Source organism: Oncorhynchus masou, chromosome 19 (assembly GCF_036934945.1).
Source record: "Oncorhynchus masou masou isolate Uvic2021 chromosome 19, UVic_Omas_1.1, whole genome shotgun sequence".
In the NCBI taxonomy this organism is placed as follows: domain Eukaryota; kingdom Metazoa; phylum Chordata; class Actinopteri; order Salmoniformes; family Salmonidae; genus Oncorhynchus; species Oncorhynchus masou.
In genome coordinates, this window is record NC_088230.1 from 21,399,429 (window position 1) to 21,421,996 (window position 22,568).

The window sequence follows — 22,568 nt, forward strand, 5'->3', positions numbered from 1 at the left end:
AGATATTAATTGAATGTTTTATTTGCACTGACACCGGTGGTTTGCCGTTCTCTGATCATTGCGTCCCAACCCATATAACTAAGGATGTGTTTCACCATCTGAAAGCTGTGCCTAGGGAGAGGCACTCGGATGCAGGATGCTAGTCATTCTGAATTGATATGCAGCAGTCATTCAAATGCATGGTGGACTGCACCATCATTCAAAGGGAAAGCGTCTTCAAACACTTATTTTTAAACGCTTCGTTTTAAATACTAATGTGTGTTCTGTTCTCGATACAAGGCAGGCTTACACACCTGCAGCTCAAACCACTGTACTGCTACTCTACTCTCTGATGCAGCACTTTACATAGGTCTTAACATCCCCCTCAAATGGAAGATGGTTGAGTGTAGTGTTTTGTGATGTGGCAGCTGCGTGTAAACATTGAGGCAGATTTGCTTTAAATCCACTCTTCATGTCAGTCTTTTAGACCAAGTGAAGGCATGTGGGCTGCAGAAATGGAGAACTACATGAAATTACGTTGGGCGATGTCAACCTTTGTCCTTGCGCAATTATGTACCCATACAACATTGATATACGATGCTATCGTCCCCTTATTGGCCAACCCAAAACATTTAAATGTTGAAAACGCCAGTCATTGAGAACAAAGTGAAATTGCGTTATGTTCATAACGCATCCTCGCAAGGGAGAATATTTTCCTCTAGTAAGCTTAGGAATTTTTCAACACTGAAATTTTGGCGTCTCATTTATCCAAAATGCCATATTTACTTCTCTAACAACCCGAGCGATGCCTTTAGGAGATTAGATTTGATCCAGTGTAACATGAGAAAAGGTGACAGACTGAGCTTCTCTTTCTCTATACAATAAATTGGTTATTTTGTAGAGGTTTATTGTCTTAAAAGATTCCTTCCTATCCATGAGAATTTAGCTGTAAAAAATGGTCTTAAAATGATGCTCCGAACATTTCTATAATTTCAGTAGTTTTGAAAGCGGTGCTCATGAGCCTTATATGAGATATTAACATAGTTTTTACAGCTGATGTAGAACGACTAAAGCCTATTTTAATTACTCCTTCCTTTCAGTTGACTGTTCTCCCTGCTGATTGATCAACAAGGGGATGGCAGAAAGCACCGTCAGTTTCCAGTATGCTGGCTATAAGCAGCTAATTATAAATAGGGTAGTGAGTGCATTAATTAACAATTATGAACATGTGACCTTGTAGGAGGCTTGTACTTCATTTGTGAATGTTTATTTTAATCTTCATGTTCAGTCTGGTGGGGAAATAAACACATTCACAGACATGGGCTTCTAGTTGTAAACAGTGCCAACGCCACTGTGAACTGGGATAGGGCCTGGTAGGGGTTTTCGTATTGTGAATAATGTTTCCTGTGTAGCGCTGAAGTAACCATGGCAACTATGTTGTTCATCTGTGAATGATTGTAAATAATATGTCAAACATTTCTTATTGATTTAGAAAAACGATATAGAAACCAATTACACGTGTACCCATTTTAAATGAATTGAAATGGAAAACTGGTTATAAACTACTAATTTATGAGGTGGGATCCTGCTGTCTTTTTTGTTCATCTCTGTAGTTTCATCCTTTTAAGATAAATGACACAATACTTAAAGGCAACATTAATAGACCTTGGTCTACTACTACAATAAACAGCACTCCTTGTCTTTATCAGTCATAACCTGTGGCAGTCCCCATTTTGACTTGATTCAGGATTAACAGTAAAACTGCAGTGAATATCCATTGGGTTTAAGTTGAGAGGTATCACAGTATGTTGGTACTATGAATAGTATCAGATCAATCTATGGAAAGAGCAAAGCCCAACGCCAGTGTTGGTAAATCTACATGAATTATTCACAGCACATTGATTCAGAATAATATCTTGGTGGATTAGTCCAAGGCTAAATCATCATTTCAGGTCCCTTTATATACACACAAGCCCAGTCAGGACACATTAGGGAAGACATAAATACATCCAAGGACTATTAGGTTTTATTAAGACCTGCTAGTGGCCTCTGTTTTATTCATTTGAATGATTTAGCCTACTATATTTTGTGCCTACACAGTTGGGTCGTTATTTCTATGCCTTCACAGGACGTCTGTCATGCTCCACTAACACACCAGATAAGATGAATAGCCCCTGATGGATCACTACACAGTGTTTGAAATTGGAAATAGGGTTTGGCTACTGATAGCCTTTCAGACAGCACCACAATTATCTTGCAGTGACTGATTCCTCTGTGTGCTTATTCCTCTAATAATGCATCTCAGTTTACGAAATCGAAATCGACAACGACAACAAAAACAGATCCTGCTAACTGCCACACTGGCTGATTTGTTGCTGTTTTATTAATGCCTAGTTATCATGAATAATCTATGAGTACCTTGAGGGCTGCCTCGAGGAATGCGAAAGAAAGACTGCTGCTTGAAAGGATTGTACTGAATATGAACAGACAAACAGCATAGTACCACAACAACACGTTGAAAGAAATTATCAGTCCTTGAACATGCACAATGCTGCACGTGTGTAGAGTACGTGCCATAAAATAACCACAGACGTGGACTGGGAAGGTACCAGCTACTGTATCTTTGAGGATTCCTTCCTGTATTGAAAGTGGTCCTTGAGTGGAGTAGACACACAGAGATCAGAGAGAGAGAGTGTGTGCCTGTGCGTCTGGAGGTGTTGTGTGTGTGTGGCAGAAATACTACAACTCCCCCAGATCGTTGTATGTTTCCATGACAACTCTGATAGGTGATAGCTGGAGTATTGGTGCATGACAATGTTTCGCAGCGCCTTTTCAACCTCCAGCGGATGGGTGATTTGTGCTGTCTGGGAACATGTAATTGTAGGAAGCAGCCATTCCAAACATGTACCAACAAACGTAAATAAACCACATCTGAATGACTACATAATAATGTAATATGTAGCCCAATTAAAGTGTGTGTTAGCAGATAATATCTAGAGCGTTCTAACTGGCATCGGTCCGTTTAACAAACAGTTGTATGGATTTATTAGCTCCACAGGTATATTATTCGGAGCAACACAGGTCAATACATTGACGAGGTACATCCTTGACCGCACCCGTCTCTCAGTGTACTAACAACCTGCTAAGGTTCTGAGGGGCTGAGACGGACAGTGGAAGTGTGTGTCATCAATTCAGCCCATGAAAAAGACTATGGCTATGTTTACACACGCAGCCTAATTCTGATATTTTCCACTAATTGGTATTTTGACCAATTAGGTCAGCTCTTTTGCCAATAATTGGGAAAAATATCAGAATTGGACTGCCTGTGTAGGACCCATCCCAATAAAATGACTGCATTCATTTCACAAATCACATCATGAAACAGAAATAAACATAAATTGCTTACATTCTGAGTAATTACTGTTTTCTTCTGCATTTCATGCTGCGACCAAAATGGAGGAAGAAGAACATCCAGCATAGTTAAATATAGTCGGATATTTATAAAGTAAAGTACGTCCATTTGTACACATATGGCCCCGGGAGTACCCCCCATATCAGGAATACAAGGCCAAAGCTGTTCCATTGTCTCTAAGTCCGAATAGGATGAAAATCAGTGGTCTAGGACAGACTACATCTTACAGACGGACTAAAACCAGCCTCTCACAAGTATTAGAGGTCTAGGATGGACTAAATCCATAGCTGCTATCAGCTACCCTGAGCGTTTTCCTCTGTTCCAGTGAAAAGAGATATGTCCTCAGCAAATTCTGTGACTCCAGCACACAAAAAATAGGCTACTGCAAAATGCTATTGCGACAGAGATTTAATGGCCATTTACAACTTCCACAGCAGAATGTCCGTATTGTTACTCAGAAATATTTATACATACATGCAATACTCTCCTATCATGGCTGTGGTTCTGCTGACAGACTCAGCAACTAATATCGAACTAATCCTCTACATCTGGAATTCCAGGTGAATTTGGCAGAATACTTTATACTTAAATCCTGGGTTGAGGTCAAGTTGAATTTCAGTCAATTCAGGAAGTAATCTGACATTCCAATTCCAATTCTCTTCAACGCTTTTCAATGAGGGACATTTGAAATTTGAATTTGGTTCACTTTCTGAATAGACTGGAATTTAAATGGAATTTACCCCAACCCTGCTTAAAACTCTGCCTGGGTGAAACAATTTACTTCATCAATTTCCCTGTCAATTACCCTTTAATTATGTGTTTCATTCTGCCTAATTAACAAGAGGGGTGAGAATGAGTCATTGTGATTTGTGCAGCAGCCAGCAGGTTGACAGGAAAGTGCAGTTGCTTTCCAGATGCACAGGTAGTAGAGAGACTTCCTCAAACTGTTAAAGGTTGTGGAGGCAATTGATGTGGGCCACAACGACCACATGCCCATCTCCAGTGGGCATGTGAGTGGTCTGTTGGAGTCAACACTAGGGATAATATATTCATTGATATTCATTGTAGTTAAGGTATTTTTTCACTGTTTGATTATCACTGATTATTTATTTGCACGTTTGATCTCTCCCTCAGGAAACACATGTACTGAAGAAGACCCAAGGAGACAGTCCAATTCGTAAAGTAGTGCTGACCAAAGAAGATCACAAGGTAAACACCACCACCAATGTACCCCAAACCAAAGCCTTTATATTAACATAATGTGTTGTTCACCTGTCATCGTTCATGGCCTCATAATGATGTGTGTGTGACAGGCTGATGGATCCACATGGTGTTCCAGGCTAGAAACCCCCCCACAGTTCTCCAGAACATAGGGACTGCTGTGCTGGGCCATTAAAAAGGCTTAAATAGAGGCTGTAGTAAGCCCTCTGACACGGTGTAACATGGCCATTTGAATGACAATAATGACCCCCGTTGATTCAACAGTATCTAGATTCTCATACACTGTGCTGCTGTAGAATTACATCAGAGAGAAGAGGCCCTTTCCTGCCATTGCTGCTCAATTACATTTCATCATTCATAATTTCATTATTCATGGAACATGCTGTTTTTCTCCCTGTAAACATTGTGATTGTCGCTCTGAGTGACTCGTGGTTTCCACCAGAAGATTGACAGCTCCAAAACAAGGCCGTCTTAACTGTCTGTGAAAATGTCCCTGTGTGGGCAGAGAAGCAGAGAGAGAATTTTTTTTTACTAGGTTATGTTGAAGTGTCTTTCTGACTAGAGGAAGCAAAGCTCAGCTCACTGTTTTTAGTTGTGCTTAAGTCTCATCACCACTAACCCATCTTTTGTTTGTGACAGCTTTCCTTGACATCTGATCTTGTGACAGCTAGCTTCGGTACAGAGTTAGGGAGGGCGGGCAACACGAGACTATGCAACAGCTAACTTGACTTCAAGGTAGAGATTTTAAGGTTTGGTGAATAAAGTAGACACATTCAAAGGCACCGGAAACATTGCTGTGATTCAACTGATATGGATGACATGACATTTATTTTAATGAATATACAAATATTTCCTTTTATCCATTAAAATAGAATAGGTTATATCCATATGGAATATTCAGTCAGTTTTGAAACTGAAAAAGTAGAAATAGGTTTACATTTCCATAATGCTTATTTTCACCAATGAACACCTGCATTGCTTATCTGTTATAACCCCACACCAGACTATTTGTAGGGACTATGTATATAGAGCACAACTATCCGCTTTATCTGTAGGCTATTTACATTGCTGTATTCCAACAGTAGACCGAAATCAGTGTTTTTTTCCCTCGGGTTCAACAGCACTAACTGTGGTGAATGCACTCTCCCTGCTGGCTAATAAAGGTAGCTCACGTCCATTCCAAAACCAGTCGCCTCTCATAATCACCGCACAGTCTGAAGTAGGCATTCAGAAAATGCACACTGACGAACCGGGGTACCTCTGCAAACATTTCATTAAGGTACAGGTGCATCTTTCATGAACTCCCCGCGTGTGTGGCCAACACACATTCTTCACTTTTTGTAAATATAGCAGCGTCATTATCTTCACCTGTGTGAACCATGGAATGAATGCTGAGGTTGTCCATCGCGCGCACCGATAATCGGATCAAGTCCCTCGTGGAGTATCCGAGACCTACGTCCTCTCCTTGCACGGAGCAGAATGCACCCTGGTTTCTGGTCGTTAAATGTTTAGTTCAGAGATGATATCCTCGCAGCAGAATCATGTTGTCAACACCATTGAGACCATGCCTCCTGAAACCATCACGGCATCACCGACCCTGGTTCAAAGGATAAGAAAAGTGTTTAGAAGGTAAGAATGAGAAATGTTAGGCTACTCCCAACTTAACTGGACCAAATGTGATAAAATGCATACAATTCGAGCATAGGCTATGTATAATTATTCGTTTTTGATTTTACATCAAACACTTGACATAGCGTATTATTGTTGCTTCATTCGTTTCTTTTTCTAAAGCACCACTTGCCAAGTTTAAATTCAGTGCACGTTTATCAAAACGTCATTTTCTGAAACAGCGGAGCAATTGGTCAGAGCAAGAAAAACATATTTCAGCAGTGTGTGAATGCAATTTTACATTAGCCTACATTGTCGTATTTCAATAAATATTGAAATGCTGTTTTTGGTTATGTGTTTTTGATATTTGTATGGAAACAATAGTGTTGTAGCATGAAGATTCAGCAATCATCAACCACCTGCATAAATCACAATTACCTAAAGTAGTAGCCTAGTGGTTCCCAAATTGTGATTTCCAGTTGGGTCGCGCGGGTAGTCCATTCATAGGCGCTGTCTTCTGCCCTTGGGAGTACTGTTTTCTTTTGGGCAGGGGACGCATATTTTTGCCGGGAGGCTTGGACTGAACTTTAAGCATTACTTGGGGGTAGGTTTTGGAAACACACCTATATTTCACATCAGCAAGAAATAATTTTCAAAAATCTAAAGGTTAAATTACTGCACACCATTATAGGGTTAAAACGGACATTGGGATTGTCGTTCACATGGTCCCACCTGTATAGCTGATAATCTTATAATGCAGAATGCCTTGTTAATGCCTTGGTCCGTTGTATTTTTTTTGCATTTGCAACCAAAACTTTAAATAATAATTTGTATACATTTTCGAGATGAAAAAAACAACACTTTCAGCATAAACTTAACCTCCTGAGACGGTCCACGGCCCGGAGCCTCCGGTGACGATCCACGCTCCGGTTCCTCCAGCGACGATCCACGGTCCGGTTCCTCCAGCGACGATCCACGGTCCGGTTCCTCCGGTGACGATCCACGGTCCGGAGCCTCCTGCGATGATCCACGGTCCGGTTCCTCCGGCGAAGATCCACGGTCCGGTTCCTCCTGCGATGATCCACGGTCCGGTTTCACGGAAGCGGAGGGATCAGCAAGTGTAGCGGGGTCTACGCCTCGAACCGGCGACGCACCGAGGCTAGATGCCCACCAGGACCCTCCCTCTTAGTCAGGTTTTGCAGCCGGAGTCCGCACCTTTGGGGGGGGGGGGTGGTACTGTCACACCCTGACCTTAGAGAGCTGTTTATTTCTCTATTTGGTTAGGTCAGGGTGTGATTTGGGTGGGCATTCTAGTTTTCTATTTCTTTGTTGGCCGGGTATGGTTCCCAATCAGAGGCAGCTGTCTATTGTTGTCTCTGATTGGGAATCATACTTAGGCAGCCTGTTTTCCACCTGAGTTTGTGGGATCTTGTTACTTTGTAGCCTGCAGAACGTTACGTTCATTTATCTTTTGTTGTTTTGGGGTGTTCATCTAAAATAAAGAAAGATGTACACTTTCCACGCTGCGCTTTGGTCTCATTTCGACGACGAACGTAACGAGTAATGTTTTGATTTTCATCCTGCTTGTGTTCTGCTTTTAAAAGGTGTTACTTTTCTCTCATTATATCCAAAGCCCAAAACCAGCATCTTAAGACTCTCTTCAGGGTTCAAATGAGCAATTGTAGTGTATGCTATTCACTGGTCAGAAAATAAGTAATTACTGGTCTCTGCAAATTCTGTGACAGTGGTCATCAGCATAATGTCAAGTGGAGAGTCTGGGTGAAAAATTGGTATTTGTAATAATGACAGTTACAACAATACTGAATGAATACTTGAACTTAACAAAATACATCAATAAAATCAATTTAGCCTCAAATAAATAATGAAACATGTTCAATTTGGTTTAAATAATGCAAAAACAAAGTGTTGGAGAAGATAGTAAAAGTGCAATATGTGCAACTTTTACTAATGTTTCAGTTCCTTGCTCAGAACATGAGAACATATGAAAGCTGGTGGTTCCTTTTAACATGAGTCTTCAATATTCCCAGGTAAGAAGTTTTAGGTTGTAGTTATTATAGGAATTATAGGACTATTTCCCTCTATACCATTTGTATTTCATTTAACCTTTGACTATTGGACGTTCTTATAGGCACTTTAGTATTGCCAGTGTCACAGTGTAGCGTCCGTCCCTCTCCTCGCTCCTCCCTGGGCTCGAACCAGGAACACAACGACAAAAGCCGCCCTCAAAGCAGTGTTACCCATACAGAGCAAGGGAAACAACCACCCCAAGGCCCAGAGCGAGTGACGTTTGAAACGTTATTAGCGCACGCTAACTAGCCAGCCATTTCACTTCGGTTACACCAGCCTCATCTTGGGAGTTGATAGGCTTGAAGTCATAATCAGCGCAATGCTTGAGCACAATGAAGAACTGCTGGCAAAACGCACGAAAGTGCTGTTTGAATGAATGTTTACGCGCCTGCTTCTGCCTACCACCGCTCAGTCAGATAAGATACTTAGATACTTGTATGCTCAGTCAGATAATATCTAGTAATATCATCAACCATGTGTAGTTAACTAGGGATTATGATTGATTTGTTTTTTATAAGATAAGTTTCATGCTAGCTAGCAACTTACCTTGGCTTACTGCATTCGCGTAACAGGCAGTCTCCTTATGGAGTGCAACGGTCGTTATTGCGTTGGAGTAGTTAACTGTAAGGTTGCAAGATTGGATCCCCCAAACTGACAATGTGAAAATCTGTCGTTCTGCCCCTGAACGAGGCAGTTAACCCACCGTTCCTAGGCCGTCATTGAAAATAAGAATGTGTTCTTAACTGACGTGCCTAGTTAAATAAAGATTGAATAAAGTTGTAAAAAAATATATAAAAAAATGGCACAATTTGGTGTCTTAAAATACTGATTTCCGATTGTTATGAAAACTTGAAATCGGCCCTAATTAATCGCCATTCCGATTAATCGGTCGACCTCTAGTTGAAAAGTTTTCGGGTCACTTTCCTTGTTTTTTTTTTCGGGTCACAAATTTCCTTGTTTTTAAAAGAAATTACACTTTTTGTTCCATTAAAATAACATCAAATTGATCAGAAATACAGTGTAGACATTGTTTATGTTGTAAATGACTATTATACCTGGAAATGCAGATTTTTTTAATGGCATACCTACATAGGCATACAGAGGCCCATTATCAGCAACCATCACTTCTGTGTTCCAATTGTTGTTTTAGCTAATCCAAGTTTATAATTTTAAAAGGCTAATTGATCATTAGAAAACCCTTTTGCAATTATGTTAGCACAGCTGAAAATGGTTGTGCTGAGTAAAGAAGCAATAAAACTGGCCTTCTTTAGACTAGTTGAGTATCTGGGTTCGATTACAGGCTCAAAAGGCTAGAAACAAAGAACTTTCTTCTGAAACTTGTCAGTCTAATTCTTGTTCTGAGAAATGAAGGTGAGAAATTGCCAAGAAACTTAAGATCTCGTACAACGCGGTGTACTTCTCCCTTCACAGAACAGAGCAAACTGGCTCTAACCAGAATAGAAAGAGGAGTGGGAGACCCCGGTGCACATCTGTTCAAGAGGACAAGAAAATTAGTGTCTAGTTTGAGAAACATACCTCTCACAAGTACTCAACTGGCAGCTTCATTAAATAGTAGCCGCAAAACACCAGTCTCAACATCAACAGTGAAGATGTGACTCCGGGATGCTGGCCTTCTAGGTAGAGTTGCAAAGCAAAAGCCATATCTCAGACTGGCTAATACAAATAAAATATGGTAAAAAGAACACAGACACTGGAACTCTGCCTAGAAGGCCAGTATTTACAATGACGGCCTAGACCGGCCAAACCCGGATCATGCTGGGCCAATTGTGCGCCGCCCTATTGTACTCCCAATCACGGCCGGTTGTGATACAGCCTGGATTCAAACCAGGGTGTCTGTAGTGATGCCTCTAGCACTGAGATGCAGTACCTTAGACCGCTGCGCCACTTGAGCACCTATATGGGTCTTACAGCAAAGCCTATCCAAACCAGTTGGAGACTCATTAATTGAAAACAAGGGTTTACTTGAGTCATCCAAACCCCAGGATCAGAGTTGTTAAATTAATACTCTGTTGCTTTTTTTTATTCCTCTCTCTGCTAAGATTTATTTTGGATCAACAGTGTGTGTGTGTGTGTGTGTGTGTGTGTGTGTTTGCTTGCCAGTGCCATATCACCTTAAGAAGTGTGTTTTGTGTGTACACTCTATACTCGAGCAAGTGGTGCTTTGTGTTGGTTCCTCTCTTGTGGAATGTCTGTGGCATGTGCTTGTGTATCTGCTTACTGTGTGTGCCTCTGAGCCTCAGACAGGGGTAATGGATGTCCAGCTGCGACAGTGAGAGGGCACAGTGGAGGATGACAGTTGGTGGTCTTGCCTTGGTCTGCCTACTCTCTACTTTGTCCTTGCCATCTGCTGCTCCTCTTCATCCCTAGAACTCCCATATAGCCAGAGTACAATGTCCTGCGAGGTGTAGTCTGTGCAGGCCCAGATCGGGCTGCCCACTCGGCTGCTTTGGGGCTGTTGTTGTCCTGAAGGGAGAAAATTCCACTCTTCACTGTGAAAGTGACTCGCTGTTGTTTTTGTTATCAGGATGTTGCTAAGGGCTGCCTCAAAGAATCAGGCTTCAAGGTTTCTGTGACCAGCTGGAAGTTACTGTACTGAATTGTCCAAGAATACAATAATACTCTTTCTATGCCAAGAGATATGAAAAAGGCCATATCTGAAATGGCTGGATGGATGCAGATGAATGTGCTTCTGATGGAATGGAGCATCCTTGTATCAGGGTTGTGAAGTGTTGTGTTTGCGGAAGCTTGGATTAGCTGATGCCATGACGGATTATCAGAAAAGGGAGTCTGCTACACCACTAGATAGACTCATCAGTGAGTCTATCAACTACTCCTGTTTTCCCCATCACCTTTTAGCTATAGGCTAATGGCAGCTTCAGGATCTATTTTTTTTGAAATACATGCAAATCAATATTTGAAACAAAAACATTCATCAGGTAGTGTAATGTAGTGAGCAGGTAAACAATAGCTTTGTAAACTGCATTATATAAAGTATGTAAAGATGTACTCTATCCTAAAGAGGAATGGTGGACAATTACAAGCAGTACAGGTTTCGGAACTGCTTTTCCCTTTAGGGACTGTGTAGTTTTATTGTTTTGCAGCCTGTCACAGACTAACTTGAGGGAATTCATCAACAGAACAACAGAGTAGCACCATTGCACCAAACTTGATTTCTGTCCCTCCACTTTATTCAGTCGAAGCAGATCTTTGGCTCTGTGGTAATTTCCCACAACAATGCGTTTACTGCAATAATCCATCTTTTTTCACAGCTTTTGAGCTTTTCTTGGCTGCCTGACACACTTTCTATTTTTTATTAAATATTACAAGAACTGTAATAACATTCATTGCTTGCATGGTGGGTTGTAGATGAATGAAAAGAGACATGTCTTCTGAATCCATTATCTTATGGGTCATTTTTGTCCCGCCTGGCCTCAGGGCATAAACAAGACACATTTTATGCTTCACTGTAGAAAATGGAGGCTCCGTCTCCTTCAATGGAGCTCTTTTATTTCAATTACCAACCTTGTTGCGTTCTCTCACCTCCATAAGATGTATTTCTTTGACTATCTTGCAATGGTGCAACTGGGCAATGTACACTGAGTATACCAAGCATTAGGGCCACCTCCCTAATATTGAGTTGCAAGCCCCCTTTTGCCCTAAGAACAGCCTCAGTTCATCAGGGCATGGACTCTACAATGTGTCGAAAGCCCATGTTGAGTCAAATGCTTCCCACAGTTGTGCCAAGTTGTCTGGATATCCTTAGGGTCGTGGACCATTCTTGATACACACAGGAAACTGTTATGAGTCAAAAACCCAGCAGTGTTGCAGTTCTTGACACAAACCGGTGCAACTGGCACCTACTATCATACACCGCTCAAAGGCACTTAAATCTTTAGTCTTGCCCAATCAACTTCTGAAAGACATACATACAAAATCCAAGGCTTAAAAATCCTTTAACCAGTCTCCTCTCCTTTATCTACACTGAAGTGGATTTAACAAGTGACATCAATAAGGGATCATAGCTTTCACCTTGATTCACCTAGTCAGTCTGTCATGGAAAGAGCAGGTTTCCTTAATGTTTTGTACACTCAGTGTATATCTGTAATGACAGTACTTTAGGCTAAGATTGATAACACACAGGATTAAGAGTGATCTAATCAGTTATAATATAGTAGTAAGGACAGATTCTGCCAGGCATAGGATCTCTTTTACTCATTAGTTGTTGTCATTCAACCTAGTGAAAGTCAAGCAGATGGAGCACTTGAATAGGGAGGTTCATCGTTTCAAATCCTGAAAAGAGCTCCTGAGCAAATTTTAGGCAATGGCTAAAATTCTGCAGCTGGAAATACAAACTTGCTCCACCTCTTCACACAACAATAATTAAACATGGATCAAGAAATGTGTTTGCTGAAGCAAAACATTTTTTCCCCCGGTTTCTGTATTGCAAAAGAAAAGGCTGTTTGATAGAAACTTTGAAAATGTAGTGGTTATTTTCATGGCTTTTAAACCAATGTTTTTTGGCAGGTGGTAATGTGTGATTGAGGCTCCAATAGGAGGGTTCCATTGCCAGGCAACCTGGGGTATAATACATGGAATTTGGGTGGCTGTCTGAGGAAACGGCAGGCGGCGAGCATTGTTCTGGTGCATCCAGCCATTCACATGGCTAGGCAACACTTCCTGGGTCTCACAGCGCAACTTTGTTCCTCTTTCCTATGGCAGCATGACTAGGCACTGAACAGCTGAAGATAAAATGGTTAGAATGTCTGGAACTATTAAAGGGAACCCCAGAATCGATCTGGCCCTTTAAGATGGAATGTGAAGACTGGTGCTTGTTTGAATCAAATACTTTCAAATATAAATTGATAACATTTTGTGAAATATTTGAAATACTTAACTCAGCATGATATAGATAGTCATACAGAGCTTGGTCTAACAAGCAATCCTAGTCACTGTCTCTGCAAGCAGATAATCAATACTAAAGCTCTTTGCTGAGCCATGGTTGAATGTCACTTGCAGTTTTGGAGTTTCATTTCGGAGTGTAATTTCAATGTGAGTGAGGTCAAAGAGCCTTACATGGCTCATGAGTCACTCTGACGTCAAATGGAACCATAGAGAGTCAGACAAAAAGTTCACTCTGAGCAAAAGTTGAAACTGAAAATGGGGTATCCAGTCCAAGCAGGGTTAACCTTTGGCAAGTCTCAGATGGACAATGTCCTGTTTGTGTTTAGTTTAATACTGGCAAATGCTGCATTAGGGTGATTTTGGAGATTTTCACAAAATGTAATTAAAGGGTCCTTGTTAAAGGGGCAGTGCAGTTTCAAAATGTGACTTCCTGTTTTTTTTAATGATATTTCCAATAACACTGAAACTTAAAAATGATAATAATGCTATTTTTGTGTAATTTCAGCCTGTTCAGGTGGGATGGTGTTTTTGGCCCAGATCATGGCTCACAATCTGATGTGATGTGAAAATTGTTTATTAAGTCACATGCGCCAATATGTGCACCACGTCATTGCTCTCTCTCTCGCTATGCTCTGTGGGTGTCTTGCAAGCTGTCACTCAAATGGCAAGGGGCTGAAGCTAGAACTTGAATTGCTAGGGGGCTGGCCCACATGAGGGAAAATGGCGCAGCACAGCTTGCAGTAAAAAGCTGCTTTCAAACTAGGGATTTCATGGTTAATTTGAGGTAAGACCGTAGATTATGCATGTATGAACTACACTTTATCTAGGTATCCATCCAATTGGCGACAGATTTTCAATGCAAATATTCAAAAATATGCATAAAGAACTGAAATGCTCCGTTTCCACCAAACTGACTTGTTGCTGTTAAAAATCGGTGCGTGATGACACATTTTCCACTCTCGGCTAGGTAGGCTAGTCTATATGATGAGATCATTATGGATAATATTTTTATTTGTCAAATGTCAGTCAAGCATTGATCATCATGTCAACAGGATAAGACCCTCTATTTATTGGAAAGGAGCATCAAGCTCATTACTGTGCACGTTTACTTCCCTGTGAAGTTCATCATAATTTATCGTAGTGGGAGGACCACACCATATCAATGTGTGACTCCAAGTTTACTTTGATATGATGGATATTATATCGATATTTCCACTGCCATTTCTCGCATAATTCATTTTACAGACACAAAAAGATCTCACCATGTTGAACGAACAAATGATCTGTCTTCCTGTTTCTATCTTCCTATGACAGCTGTTGTGATTTTTTTTACTGTATGACTTTACTCACATGAAAACTGTGGATGGAAATGTGGATATTGACACAACCAGGCCAAAGCCAGAGGTTTAAAAAATACTTACTAGTCACCAAAGTTCGGAAGCATTTCTTTAAGATGCCATGTTTTATCTGTAGGTGCTACAAAGCAAAACTTGGTGTCATATAAAGACTTACCGCTTGCTCTGTAGGCCTATGAATAGTATTTTGATGTCAATAATCATTTTCGGACATTTAATTTACTAATATTGAAAAGATAAACCTGAATATTGAAAATATACCATTTTTGATTTGGCTAATATTTCAGTTGAACATAATATACTCTACGGGCATATCAAAGTTCCAGAGTGGGATCTCTGCTACTTTTTAGCGTTAAGATCCAATTTGTAAACATTACCAACAGAGTGAAGGTGAAATGGATTCAAAATGGTTGCCCTCTAATGGTGATTTGCTGGATTTGCAATGATATGCAGTAAGTGAAAGGAGGGCTGTGATTGTCATAGTAGACAATGTAACCAATGTCTATGTATAAAATGGGCCACTCTGGAACTTTAATATATGCCCGTAGAGTAGATTATGTTCAATAATATATGGAAACATTAGCCAAATATGTTTTTACATATTTAAAATATTAATGTTAATATTTTTCAATATTTATAAATGAATGTAAGAAAATGGATATTGAAATCAAAATTCTATGTTTTCTTTGTAGCATTTACCGATGTAACAATGGTCACAACATTGTCAGTTTGTTAAAAAATGAAGGATGATGTCTGCCATTTACATCTGCATTTGTCTCTGACAATAATCTTGTTGTCAGCCATGCCCCTTTACAAGAATTAATTGACCGTACAGTGCATTCGTAAAGTATTCAGACCCCTTGACTTTAAAGAAAGTTGTTACATTACAGCCTTTTTCTAAAATGGATTAAATAGTTTCCCCCCCTCATCAATCCACACACAATACCCCATAATGACAAAGCAAAAACAGATTTTTAGAAAGTTTTGAAAATGTATTAAAAATTGAAAAACAAAATGTTACATTTACATACACTACCGTTCAAAAGTTTGGGGTCAGCTAGAAATGTCCTTGTTTTTGAAAGAAAAGCACATTTTTTGTCCATTAAAATTACATCAAATTGATCAGAAATACAGTGTAGACATTGTTAATGATGTAAATGACTATTGTAGCTAGAAACGGCAGATTTTTTAATGGAATACCTACATAGGCATAAAGAGGCCCATTATCAGCAACCATCACTCCTGTGTTCCAATGGCACGTTGTGTTAGCGAATCCAAGTTTGTCATTTTAAAAGGACAATTGATCATTAGAAAACCCTTTTGCCATTATGTTAGCACAGCTGAAAACAGTTGTGCTGATTAAAGAAGCAATAAAACTGGCCTTCTTTTGACTAGTTGAGTATCTGGAGCATCAGCATTTGTGGGTTCGATTACAGGCTCAAAATGGCCAGAAACAAAGAACTTTATTCTGAGTCTCGTCCCCTTTATTCTTGTTCTGAGAAATGAAGGCTACCCCATGCAAGAAATTGCCAATAAACTGAAGATCCCGTACAACGCTGTGTACTTCTCCCTTCACAAAACAGCGCAAACTGTCTCTAACCAGAATAGAAAGAGTGGGAGGCACTGGGACACAACAGAGCAAGAGGATGAGTACATTAGAGTGTCTAGTTTGAAAAACGGAAGCCTCACAAGTCCTCAACTGACAGCTTCATTAAATAGTAGCCGCAAAATACCAGTCTCAACGTCAACAGTGAAGAGGTGACTCCGGGGTGCTGGCCTTCAAGGCAGAGTTCGTCTGTCGAGTGTCTGTTCTTTTGCCCATGTTAATCTTTTCTTTTCGTTGGCCAGTCTGAGATATGTTTTTTTTCTTTGCAACTCTGCCTAGAATGCCAGCATTCAGAGCCTAATGTGAAGAGTGTTGCCTCTTCACTGTTCACTTAAGAAGCTTCTAAGTGACCCCCTGAGAAACTTGATGGTAGGAAACTAAGGCAGTTATATAACAAAACAAGTAAAAAATGAATCCAAGATTGTTTTGATGTGGTAATATTCTGCTAATCAGACATTGCAGTGCATTTCAACACTGCTGTATCGGATGCCTTGCAAATAGCTTGGGGCTTTGGCTCAGTGAACTGGTGCTTTTTTTCCCAAGTGGGGTAATTCTGCTTTTGTTCTGTTTCGCACCAATGGAATCAGGAGATATTTTCTGTTTGGAATTTCAGCCCCTGCACATTTAAAAAGCATTCCTGCAGGCAACTCTTTTAAAACTACCCTTAAACAAGGCAACAGTAAACATTTAGTCCCCATGAATGATGCAGTGACAACAATTCAAACTCGACTGTACTGACAGTAACAAAATGTGCCCGTTGCAGCGCCCCCGATATGAATGTTCTTGCATGTTGAGTTTTTACAGTGTTTGCAACATGTATACCAAATGTTGTTACAATCTGTAACTGACTTATATGCATGTATATGCCAGACCACGTGAATGTTTATTGGTCATGGATGCCGTGTTTTGGGTACTAGTCTGGAAAATATTGCATTGAGACCTTTGTCCATAGATGCTACATATCAAGTTTTGGTCATTTGGTTGCAGAGAACTAGCGATTTAAGTGTTTTTTGCTAAATTAAAGATGGCGGGAAAATCCATCATGGCGGACTTTATGGGTCCTTGAAAAATGTTTTCCTTGTGAGGAGAGGGACCTGCAGTGCCTTCAGAAAGTACTCATACCCCTTGACATACCCCTTATTCCACATTTTGTTGTTACAGCCTGAATTCAAAATAAATTAAATTGATCTACACATAATAATCCATGATGGCAAAGTGAAAAGATGTTTTTAGAAATTGTTGCAAATTTATTGAAAATGAAAAATTAATATTTAATTTTGCATAAGTTTTCACAAGCCTGAGTCAATACATGTTAGAATCACCTTTAGCAGCGATTACAGCTATAAGTCTTTCACGGTAAGTCTCTAAGAGCTTTGCACACCTGGATTGTACAATATTTTCTTTAAATCTCTGTCAAGTTAGTTGTTGACAGCCATTCAAGTCTAGTTTCCAGGCAGATTTAAATCAAAAATGTAACTAGGCCACGTCTTCGTAAGAAACTCCAGTGTAGATTTGGCCTTGTGTTTTAGGTTATTGTCATGCTGAAAGGTACATTTTTCTCCAAATATCTGTTGGAAAGCAGACTGACCCAGGTTTTCCTGCAGGATTTTTCCTTTGCTTAGCGCTATTCCGTTTATTTTTATCCTAAAAAAACTCCCTAGTTCTTGCCGATGACAAGCATACCCATAACATGATGCATCCACCACCATGCTTGGAAATATGAAGAGTGGTAGTCAGTGATGTATTGTGTTGGATTTGCCCTAAATATAACACTTTGTATTAGGCCCTAATCTATGGATTTCACATGACTGGGAATACAGATATGCATCTGTTGGGTCACACCAGATACTGACTAGTTTTCTGATCCACTTTTGTTAAGGTACCTGTGACCATCTGTGTGGCTGGTCTCAGACAATCCCACAGGTGAAGAAGCCGAATGTGGAGGTCCTGGGCTGGCATGGTTACATGGGGTCTGCGGTTGTGAGGCCAGTTGAACGTACTGCCAAATTCTCAAAAATGATGTTGGTGATTTGTGGTAGAGAAATGAACATTAAATTCTCTGGCAACAGCTCTGGTGGATGTTCCTGCAGTCAGCATGCCAATTGCACGATCCCTCAAAACTCGAGACATCTGTAGCATTGTGTTGTGTGACAAAACTGCACATTTTAAAGTGGCCTTTTATACTGTCCTCAGCACAAGGTGCACCAGTGTAATGATAATGCTGTTTAATCAGCTTCTTTTTATGCCGCACCTGTCAGGTGGATGGATTATCTTGGCAAAGGAAAAATGCTCACTAGCAGGGATGTAAACACATTTGTTCACACAATTTGAGAGAAATAAGCTTTTTGTGGGAATGGAACATATCTGGTATATTTTATTTTAGCTCTTGAAACATGGGACCAAACTTTACACGCAGCGTTTTATATTTTTGTTCAGTGTAGGTTCGTATTGTGCAGTAACTACAATGTGTTGATCCATCCTCAGTTTTCTCTAATCATATCCATTAACTGTAACAGTTTTAAAGTCACCATTGGCCTCATGGTCAAATCCCTAAGCGGTTTAATTCTTCTCCGGAAACTAAGTTCGGAAGGACACCTGTAACTTTGTAGTGACTGGGTGTATTGATACACCATCCCAAGTGTAATAACTTGCTCAAAGGGATGTTCAGTGTCTGCTTTTTATTTTATTTTGACCCATCTACCAATAGGTGCCCTTCTTTGCAAGACATTGGAAAACCTCCCTGTTCTTAGTGGTTGAATCTGTGTTTAAAATTCACTGCTCGACTGAGGGACCTTACAGATGCAGTGCATTACAAAAGTATTGAGAAAGTTACAGATGCATAAATATCATAGCCCCCCAAAATTTTTTGCTAACATCCCCTGTTATTGTAATGGTGAGGGGTTAGCATGTCTTTGGGGTATGATATTTGTGCTTCTAACTTTCTCACTCATCATTATTCATGATTCATTCAGTATTATCCGTAATCATGGTAGCATCCACATCGATGTAGAAGTGTTTAGAAACATATTCGATTCTTAGTTTGAGGGTTCTAGAGGATCTTACCAAAACACAGCGTTTTCTCATCATGTTTGAACGTGAAGGAGATCAGCAAGACTAAGAGAAATTAAATGGGCTTTTTTTGTTGGCTGCTGTCACCTGAATTTGAGAGATACAGTCCTCCCTGGTGTATTCAGCCACTCTCAAACTGCAACAAGGGAAGATTAGAAAGATGGGGGGGGGGACGACGACAACTTATTACAGCTCTGGGGTTAATTAAAATGGCAGGATCACTGTGCCTGTCTTGCTGGGGTTTGACTTTCAGGACCTTACTACTGTAGCGCACGCTCGGCATGGCAGTGATTTTCTATTTCCTGCTTCCACACCAGCCTGTGATAATGTGGCGTAGCTTAGATGGCAGGGACATTTCAGGGCCATGAGTCATTCCACAAGACACGTGCTACATATATTCTCAGGCTGGACATGGAAATCAACACAGTGTGAGTATGATGAGGTGGTGGTAAAGGCATTATCTTACCTTCATGGAGGTCTTCTGTCAGTTCCTGTGTTGTACTAACGTGTGTTGGTACAGTACAGGATGTTGCTAGAGAACACTGTTTCCAGTGAAGAAAATATGAGGGCACCACTGTGCGAGTGCTTCAGCTTGTAGCATTAAGGAACTTATGCAGCAAATTCAATCTCGGATCAGGAACATTCTGAACTTTGAGGAAAATGCTTTAGGAAGTGCTGCTGCCGGAGGATTGAGTAGGACCATTCTCTCAGCAGTGTCACAGTGACTCCTGAGGAATAGTGGGGGAAGTGTTGAGGGATAATAACTAGGACCTCTCCATATTTACAATCAGTGGCACTAACAACAGAGAACAGACATTCATTTCTAGAAGATAGTAGATGTAGTTTTATACTATCAAACCTCATTGACCGAATTGTGTAAACACACTGTTATCTAATGGTGGAGAACAACTGTCGATTAACTGCTGAGGAAGTTTACATTAAAACATTACTAAGCAGACAGAGCAACAATTAGTGTTAAGTGACTTGCTCAAGGGCACATGGGCATATTTTTCTCTTGAGTCGTCTCTGTGATTCAAACCAGCTTCCTTTCGGTTACTGGCCCAACGCTCTTAACCACTAGGCTCCCTGCCGCGCTTAAGTTTATTAATTACACCTCCATGCTTGATATTCCCATCCTGCCTGACAGTTTTTTTACATGCAGAGTGACCACTCACTCAGACAACCACACCAGGCCACCGACATTCCCCCAGGACCCAGGGAGTTGAGCAGGCTCCGAAAACACAGCCCCACGAATGAATAGGGATCTGTGGGCGAGAGAGCAGAGAGTGCTGGGTATAATCCCTGAATGTGACTGTCTGGATGTAACTAATTAGCTAGTGGTGCTAGCCAGGTCTATCCCGGCACACCACAGTGCTCCCCAACTATTGAGGCCAGGCTTGGTGAAGTAGGTCAGCGCTGTGAAACAAGCCGTCAACCACCATGGACCCAGCAAGTCCATCCCCTGTGATACTGGTGGAACAGCCTTCATTTGACCAGACATGGTGAGATGATGAAGGATGATGAGAGAGCAAGAGGAAGAGGGAGAGAGAGATGCAGAGAGAGAAAAAATACTTTGAATTTTGAGAAGAAACAGAGAGGACACGACATTATCTTTCTTCCATGTCTCAATAAGGACTTTTTCCATGCATGCTTCCTCACACAGAGGCAAATAATGGCCATGTGTGTGAAGTGTCCCCCCCCCCCCCACACACACACAAAAATACTGGTTTACTCCTCCAAGGGTCATGAATTTGGGATAAGGGGGAACAAAGAGGGATTCTGTGGACCGCAATGATGAGATCACACACAGGACACACCAGCTCTGTCCCTCTGTTATTCTTAAGGCACCAAGCAGTGAGGCGACTGAGTCACAGGGCCTCAGGCCTAGAGTATAACCTGCAGCAATACAGGGGGCAGTGTAGCCTAATTCTGTCCGTCTGTCGGTTGGTCTATTAAGCCGTCACTCTGTGTTTTTCTGTCACTGTATCCGTCTGTCAGTCAGGTAGGAGAGAAGGTAGCTATCCTTCCCCTGGCTGATAGCTGATTGAGATACCATTGGCAAAAGCGCAATGAGGAGAGACTACAAATGGAAGGATTCTCTACACTGATAAGAAACCTCTGTATTCAAGTAAATCACTGAGCAGTGATCGCTCTGTGCTTGAATACTGCAGGCCACTAGTGTTTTACCTTATGTTCAGTGTGATATAAAAAAGAAAGAGATCTCTTCCAGTATCCAGTAAGAATTGATATGTTTTATGTTTGAAATATAGGTGGATTCAAAGCTATTAACTGAGGTAATTTATCATACTGTGCATAGCTTCAAAATTCGAAACAGCATTGTGTTAAAGACTAAATCATAACTGTGGGTTATTTTTACCATTATCACAATTATCAGACCCTCTCTCACATACCACTGAGATGTGGAAAGCCCTGCTGTGTTATGTGAATGTCTTCCTATAATGTCATCCTATGGGAGCCATTATTCTGGCTATTTTAGGGTAACACATTTTTGGAAGGGAACATTGCCTTGATTATTTCGGATGTTTGCATGCTTATACACATCAACACAAAACTTGATTGCAATCACAGCCCGGTTGATGACAATGCATTGCATTAGGAAGGACATCCTAATTACTTATTTATTTCTGCTAGTATCTCACAAATTCACTGCTCAGTTGATGACAATGCAATGCATTAGGAAGGACTCACAGTATGTTTGTGGCATGCATTCTTTCCTGGAACTGGGAGTGCTGTTTGTGTGGCAGAGTCTATTGATTACTGCCTTGGGCTCTTTATTCATTCCCTTTTGAGTGTGAAGGTTTCTGAGGGGACTTGAAGTTATCGAAGGTGTCTAGTCAATACCCAATTCATTACCATATTACACTGAACAAAAATATAAACACATCATGTGAAGTGTTGGTTTCATGAGCTGAAATAACTAGTCCCAGAAATGTTCCATATGCACAAAAATATTATTTAGTGCACAAATTTGTTTACATCCCTGTTATTGAGCATTTCTCTTTTGGTATATCAAGAAGCTGATTAAACAGCATGATCATTATACAGGTGTACCTTGTGCTGGGGACAATAAATGGCCACTGTAAAATGGGAAGTTTTGTCACATAACACAATGCCACAGATGTCTCAAGATTTGAGGGAGCATGCAATTGGCATGCTGACTGCAGGAATGTCCACCGGAGTTGTTGCCAGATAATTGAATGTTCATTTCTCTACCTAAGCCGCCTCCTACGTATTTTTTTACCCAACCTGCCTCACAACCACAGACCACGTGTAACCACGCCAGCCC

General features: G+C 40.7%; 1 protein-coding gene across 1 annotated transcript in view; it reads left to right on the top strand.

Moving 5' to 3' along the window:
- The first annotated feature begins 6,062 nt into the window (after positions 1-6,062).
- Positions 6,063-22,568, top strand: part of LOC135505997 (solute carrier family 35 member F1-like) — a 155,078-nt gene continuing 138,572 nt past the window's right edge. The window contains exon 1 of the mRNA XM_064925317.1: positions 6,063-6,241. Coding sequence (XP_064781389.1) covers positions 6,117-6,241 — 125 coding nt within the window. The 5' untranslated portion in view covers positions 6,063-6,116. The remainder of the gene's footprint in view (positions 6,242-22,568) is intronic.